Source organism: Jatropha curcas, chromosome 9 (assembly GCF_041381405.1).
Source record: "Jatropha curcas cultivar XTBG-Jc1 chromosome 9, XTBG_Jcur_1.0, whole genome shotgun sequence".
NCBI classification, from domain to species: Eukaryota; Viridiplantae; Streptophyta; class Magnoliopsida; order Malpighiales; family Euphorbiaceae; genus Jatropha; species Jatropha curcas.
In genome coordinates, this window is record NC_143159.1 from 23055719 (window position 1) to 23062999 (window position 7281).

Genomic DNA, 7281 nt, shown 5'->3' on the forward strand with positions numbered 1-7281 from the left:
TAATTTTTCCTTTCTAATAGGAACTTCTGCAAAAAAATTTGCAAGTGATTGGGATAGGGAATCAATAGAACTTTGGCTATGGTATTTAAGTTGTGTCAATGATTGTGAGATTATGAATTCCAACCGCAGTCGGTACCTAATTAATCAAAAAATAATTTTGAGTCAGATCCAGGACTAGGTCATTATTAAAGCAGAGCAAATGATGATTGGTGCAAATATAATTCGAGAGACTGTGATGCAATCGAAATGTAAATATTGTATATGTAAGACCTTTTAATTTCTACTTGTGCTGATTATTATTGCTTCCGGCAAGTGTTTTGAACATTTTTCCTCTTTATGTCTGATGAGTATACAGATATACTTTAAAAATCAGCTTTTGTAGAAAATGTTTTGATGTTAGATCAGGTGAAGAAATAAGTGAAAACACGATGCATGCACGTGCCCACACACACTCACACGTGCTAATTGTATGTTCAAAAAGCCTTTTTAAATATGCACTTATAACACATTTTTTTATTATAAGTTATTGATATATTTCATTCGCTTTCTTTTATGGTCTTACTCTTTGTTCACTTTGCATTTGTTTGTTCCCTGTTTGCATTGCTTCTAAAAATGATGTCATATAAGGTATAGAATATTCTATATTAATAAATATTATGCACTTTGGATTAATTTTTTTGTGATTAATGTTTCATTAACTTCCCATAATTGCATATTAATTTTATTTGTTCTAGATGTGCCCTTCCTTGGTATTTTTTGTTTCACAGGAAAGTGAGAATGGCAGGTACTGTGTCGATGTTTCTTTTGTTGTTTTTTATCTTAATTACTTGGGAAGCCAAGTCTAAATGGACTGGAATAACATAATGAGTTACACAATAGGCCTAGTCCTTTAAGCTTACAAATCGATGAAAGCTTTTGTGGCTGATGGAATTTAAATTTGAAACCTCTGCCTGTTTACATTCGTATATAAAACGAGAAGACAAATTAGATTATACATGGTCGGCTGTTCTTTATTTTGTTTGGCAATTATCAAGGGTAATGTATTATATTAAGACATTTTATTTTGGTAAATTAATGTCTTAAAACAGAAAAATCAAGCTATGGCGCGTGATAAACACAGTGGTGTTGTCTAATAGTAAAAGATTGTATCTTGAAAAACCAATTGAGAGCAATTAAACGGTCTATTGAGTTCATCGTCACATCCACAGTTTTCATAGTAAAAAACCAATCTAGTCGAATTTAAAAGAGTAGAGTCCTGGATCTCTAATGTGAAAGGATTCTGTCAAATGATCTAATATATGCATATATGAGATTAGAAGCAGTATACATGTACATTCAGATTATATGCATTTTCTACAAATGAAATGAGATTATAACTTCAATCAGAGTCTTGCAATGGATAGTCAGAAAAGTAATAGATTTCCTTAAAGCAAAGAAACAGAGAAAAGTTTCAGGTTGCTTATGTTTATGCTGTCCTTTCAAAACTTCCTCCAATCTGCATATGTAACCATTCGGGTTGTGACGCTTGAGTATAATCTCTCGCTGCCTGAGGACCAAACATCATCCCAGTAGCTTCGAATTGCTGTGTGCCATGCTGCAAGAAGAAATCGACTCGTTGGAGAATGCAACAGCTAAGCCTTAAAAATATGACTTTGGTCGAGAGCATCGTAACAAAAAATTGTCTTCTAGGAGAGAGAGAATTTCACTTATCAAAACAAAGATTTGTGCTATATGATACAATAAAGTTTCGGATTTGTACTTATCATATACTGTTTTATTTTTCCCTCTTTCTGTAGTGCTTTTGTAAGATAAACGCTTCTCCTAAAAGAAAACAGTGGAGAAAAGGAATAGTTTTGAATCCATCTTCTAGGTACATTCTCCTCGTGTGAAAATGAAATTATAGGAACATGCATTGGTTGTAATATCAGAGCTGAATTTCAGTACCATAAATGACGAAATAGACATACGACCTAACGTCATTGAATGGGTACATGGTCTTATATGGTTACAAGGATAGTCAATATGTCAATGTCAGGTACAAGATGTAACAATAGAAAAATATATTTCACATGTTCATTTGGAGGGCATGAACAACTGAACAAAAAAAAAAAAAGTAAAAGACATAGCAGATGCAAAGAATATGAATTGGAAAATTAGAAAAACTGAAGAAAGCAGGGAAAACACAAACATTGATGAGATCAGAGTGTAACTACTAAAACATGCAATATGATAATATTGCAAATTGGAAACAAAGTGAATATTAATAGGCAACTAAGAGTTTAGAGTTTTATACATATTATCTTAATTTATTTCTTTTTTTTTTTTTTTTTTTTTTTTGAAGGAATGCTGGCCATCTTAATTTCATTTTCATTTATTGCAAGAAGCATAAAGCAAATGAAAAAAAAAATTAAGAAAAATGCAATTGTTTTGTAATTGAATAAGTTAGAGTACAACAAGAAGTAATACTAAAATATCTACATCATGTATTCTTTTGAGAATATGTTCATCCAAATTACAGGAATATATTTACAGACATGAACAATTCTAGCATCCACCTTCCAGAAATATTTTATTAAGTCCAAAATTTACATAGACCAAATATTCCACTTTAATTAATCATTTTTGGAAACCGAAAATGTCTCTCTCTTTCTAGCACACAAACACACTTCAAATAGCAGATTATTTGAAAGGCTTCATTGAAACAATGGCTTTGGATGAACTTTCAAAGGATATTGAATATTAATAGTGAAAGTTTCCCGACTGCCTTATGGTTCCTTCAATAACAGCACATACTCAATGAAGCATATACCCATTTAACAAAAGAACATTCAGATAAATCAAAAACAGCATATACTCATCATTGCTCAATAACAGTGATCCTAATAAATATTAAATTCTATAAACTTTCCAGGGTCTAATTTTAGTTACCAGCTAAATTTGATAAATGTTTGTGATATGCAAATTCCATTTTCACAGTTACACTGCCGTCCTCTTAGCACTCATCATCAATATACACAACCAAACTGAAACCAAGTCCACAGCATGAGTAACTAACTTATATGCTGATGAAAATCTAAAGTAACAAGTCAATCTGGTAAACTTACATCTTTTAGGTGAAAGCCTTCAATTGAAGGACACATGTTCATTCTTGAATTAACCACTTCTAGCTTCATTGACAGGAACTGCAAAAATAAAGTTAAAAAAATAGCATAAATCCAGGTTCAGTTTATAACAAATATAGAAACATATCTTATAATGTGATAGCAAAGACTATGGGGATACTACCTCAACTTGCTGCTGCAATGACTGGATGTAATTAATTATCTCATCAAGAACAAGTGCTTTACCAATAACCTGGTTGTATGAAGAAAATATTCCAAGTGAAACAAAGGAGAATAAGGAACTTGTGCAAACACCATAATTTTGATACACATAAAGACATAAATATAATACAGGACACAAAATTCATTATATATCCTCCTGGGAAAAAATATCAGGATTTAAACACAATGTACAATTACAACACAGATCAAAATAACACAATAATAAATACCTTATTACACCCAGGGACCAAATCTTGCAGTATCTTCATCCTCTCACTTATCTTTTCTCTCCTAGCCTGACAATAACGATGGTATGTAATAAGTAACATGTCTCAAGGATTAATTGAATATCCTGTTTTGTGTTTATCTTTTCCATGAAAAGGATTGTGAATGGCAATGTTAAGTAAGAGACTAGACTAGGTAATTTTGCTATTCTAAACCTTGCAAACAATCTATGATCTTTGGATATTAGTGAGGATATAGTTAAAAACTGAACAGAATGGAATAAAAGATTTATATAGCAGACCCTAGCTAGTTGTTGTTGCCTATCTTATGCTTTGTTCTATTTATTAATATATCAAATAATCTTAATATTCCCCTTATAGAAATTGTTTGCTACAAAAAGTATTTTAAAATTTTTCCAACTTACATTTTGCTTTATCTAGCTATTAATTTGATCAGAGCGGATATTAAAAACAAAGGATTCACACAGCTGACCCCCTACTAGCCTGGAACTAAGGCTTAGTTGTTGTTATTGTAATCCTTGCTCTGTTGCAAAATTGGTGGGGATGTGGTGAGGGAAAAAAATGCAAGGTGACAGCAAGTGGGAATGGTTTGGGAATGGTTATCCTAATTTTGTTTCATATATTTTATAAATATCAGAAACTGTTTTATATATTATCAATAAATCCTATACGCATATAAACTAAATCACCATTATTTAAGGTTTGAAACAAAAAGAATTATATTGAGTAAAAAATAATATATCTTCAAGGATAAACACATTTTCACATATATTATGTAAGTATAAACATTAATAATATAAGAATAAAATTTGTAAATTCAAGGGGTTTCCATTGAATTACTTACTCTCTCAGCTAGACTATGGCTATCAGTTGCTTGACCCCTTCTTGCTCTCACGTGAATGTAGTCTTGCTTAGGCGGCTCAGATGGTTTACTGCTTTGTTCAGCTGGCTTATCATTGTTAGAAGAACTAGCTTCTAGTTCAACTTTTGAATTAACATTCTCATTTCTGGATCCTGAAAATTTCATCCGCTTACCATTTGAACTATTCTGTCACAAATACAAGAAGAATCACCATAAGAAATTCTAAAATATAAACTATTGACTATCATTAGAGAAAAATAAATACAGATACAAACACATCATCTTCAAAACAAAACCTACTATATTTCTTGAGTCTTGACCCCTGTGGTCTTAATTCCATAAGGTTGAAAATTTTCATACCGTAAAATAACATCTAGCCCATTCTCCCTCTCTCTCTTTAGGAAACAAAAGAAAATAGAAAGTTCAATTGCCAGGAAAACTTTTCTTACAAATAGAAAAAGTCAATATAATCCCAAAACCGCAAAATCTGAGGATATCCTTTGGGACCAGAAAAATGAACATTCAAGCTTGCATTGAATCAAAATAAATCCGTAATAAAATCCACACATCGCAACAATAAAATAAATACCCCCTCCATTCTCACAGCAAACAAAACAGAAGGCGAAGGGGAAAGAAACATATTTTATAAAGAACTAACCAATTCATTTCCACTACTTGTAGTAGAAACCATCTTAGATGACTCATCCTCCGAACTCAAAACTCTCCTCTTCCTCCCATTTCCACAGGCTCCAGAAATACTCTGGTCAGTCACTGTGGATTCCTCCACCGACCCATCTGACCCGGCAATCAAATTCCCCATCCGGAGTCCCAACCTGCCACTGTCAGCCCCTCCGTTAATTGATGAAAACGGCCAAATCTCTGTCAAAGTGTAGGAAGATGGGTTGGCTGCAGAGAAAGAGGTCTCATTTATCAATGGAGGATCCATACCCTTTCCGAGAATTCGGGCTCATTCAAGAAGGAAGGCGGGTGGGTCTGGGTCGAGTTGGTCGAGAGGAGCTAGAGAGGCAAAAAGTGAGCTATTTGCTTTATGGGTTTTGGGGAATTTTGAGTGATAGGTTGAGAAAAGCTAATGGGTTATTGAAGGAGTAATTAGCAGAGCGGAGAAGAAGCAGGAGAGCAGAGAGTGATGTTTTTCCAATTTGACAGAGGCCTGCGCATTATTTATTTTTGTTTTTGGTAAAATTACAATACGACCCTTGCAGTTTGCGAAATAAAACTAATCTATCCCGATGTTTTTTAAAATATACTCTCTCCATTCTTTTTAGAGAAAATTTCCTTTTTGGATGTACTTCTTATGTAGAGAATTTTACTCTAAATAGTAATTTTAGAATATAAGTCAAGTTAAAAAGACACAAATATTTTTGGAGTGTATATGTTTATTTTAAGATTGAAGCTCATCAATCAAGGAAAGTGACAAACACAAATATTCTCAGCATTTAATATATGTGCATTTCAAGGGATAAATTATTAGATCACTTTTTCATTTCGTTTGATAGTAACGGTGGTCATTTGTATAAATTTAGCCGCAAAATTAAAGTTTTGATATTAAAAGTCAAAATAATTGTCAATAAATATAGAGTTATCCTTTATTCATATATTCGATGAATATATTTTCACTTATATCATTTTAAATTTGGCCACAATCGTTGACGTCAGAAACGAATATATGTTAGACTTAATTAAGTTTTAAAAACGGTCACGTTTTGTTTTTAAAAGTGCGGGTGTGTTAATTAAAGGTTGTAAACTTTTGTAAGTCACTTTGTAGCATTTTTATTATTAGTCGTGCACTTCTGTAAGCCATTTTGTGGCCTTATTATTATTAGTTGTCCACTTTTTCAATAATTATTGTTTTCTATGTTAGGTAAAAGTGTAAGCTACTTTGTGGCCTATTTATTATTTTTTTTTTTTGACTAAAATAATGTAGGATATTATTAACCTTCAAGCCTTAAAATATCAAAAATACAAACAGGTGGTCGATCAGACCAAACCACCTTGCCTGTCGAGATGGTAACGGCTCTAGCAAGCATATGAGCAGCACCATTCGCAGACCTACGAACAAAGACTAATCTCACATCCCTCAACTCATCGAGAAGAGATCTACAGTCTGAAATAACTAATCCAAAAGCAGAGCCATCACTATAGTTGGGATCAGTAATAGCCCGTACACAAGTTTGAGCATCTGACTCCACAACCACAGAAGACCATCCCACTTCCTTAACCCAACTCAAAACCTCTCTAATAGCCATTGCCTCAACAGTACATGATTCAAAATTACCAGGGATGGACATTTGCAAAGCTCGGACAAAGGCCCCATTCGAATCTCTAATAACTGCACCTATACCAGCATAATCGCCATTAAACAAAGCACCATCAACATTCAATTTAAGAATTCCTTGACTTGGTTTAGACCAAGAAGCACACGCTACCATCCTACCCACATCACCATCAACACCATTAGCTTGGGTCCAACAACTTAATAAATTATTTGCTCTCCTCACAACCTGAAATGATGACAACCTCTTATCCCTCCATAATAAATCATTTCTTGCCTCCCATATAGCCCACAAAATCATTATCTGCACTTTAAACTCAAACTCACCAAGGACAGTAGCCATGCTCTTAAACCAATCCCAAAAGGACAAACAATGACCAAATCGAAATCCAATTGAGGAAGACTACCAACATTCTCTGGCAAAATCACACTGCACAAACACATGAAACACATCTTCCTCACAATACTGACAAAATGCACAAATACCATCAACATGCAGATTTCATCCCTACAACACTTTAATACAAGGAACGGCATTATTCAATAGCCTCCAAATAA

At 33.3% G+C, this 7281-nt stretch overlaps 2 protein-coding genes across 4 annotated transcripts; both read right to left on the bottom strand.

Annotated features, from left to right (window-relative positions):
- Positions 1–1269: 1269 nt before the first annotated feature.
- LOC105636735 (transcription factor bHLH79) lies at positions 1270–5598 on the bottom strand. 3 transcript variants are annotated; one of them, XM_012220077.4, is made up of 6 exons: positions 5089–5598; positions 4413–4616; positions 3554–3619; positions 3286–3354; positions 3105–3182; positions 1270–1594 (listed from the first exon to the last, which is right to left on the bottom strand). In XM_012220077.4, exons 1-6 carry the CDS (start codon positions 5374–5376, stop codon positions 1466–1468), a joined length of 834 nt encoding a protein of 277 aa, XP_012075467.1. In that variant the 5' UTR covers positions 5377–5598; the 3' UTR covers positions 1270–1465. The 3 variants fall into 3 exon arrangements, with proteins under 3 accessions (XP_012075467.1, XP_012075469.1, XP_089582005.1); XM_012220079.3 differs by lacking the exon at positions 1270–1594 and adding an exon at positions 2408–2774; XM_089725879.1 differs by lacking the exon at positions 1270–1594 and adding an exon at positions 2834–3023.
- A 784-nt stretch (positions 5599–6382) lies between these two features.
- On the bottom strand, positions 6383–7066 carry LOC149493831 (uncharacterized). The gene has a single exon (XM_089726361.1). The coding sequence runs from the start codon at positions 7064–7066 to the stop codon at positions 6383–6385; it is 684 nt and encodes a 227-aa protein (XP_089582487.1).
- Between the last annotated feature and the right edge of the window lie 215 nt (positions 7067–7281).

Bases quoted from the DNA above. Each gene is read 5' to 3' on its own strand.
- LOC105636735 (XM_012220077.4), bottom strand. From the start codon at position 5,376: ATGGATCCTCCATTGATAAATGAGACCTCTTTCTCTGCAGCCAACCCA. The intron at 4,617-5,088 runs GTTAGTTCTTTA...TATTTGTGACAG, and splicing joins CAAGTAGTGGAAATGAATTG to AATAGTTCAAATGGTAAGCG. The intron at 3,183-3,285 runs GTAGTATCCCCA...TTATTTTTGCAG, and splicing joins CATTGCAGCAGCAAGTTGAG to TTCCTGTCAATGAAGCTAGA.
- LOC149493831 (XM_089726361.1), bottom strand. From the start codon at position 7,066: ATGGCTACTGTCCTTGGTGAGTTTGAGTTTAAAGTGCAGATAATGATT.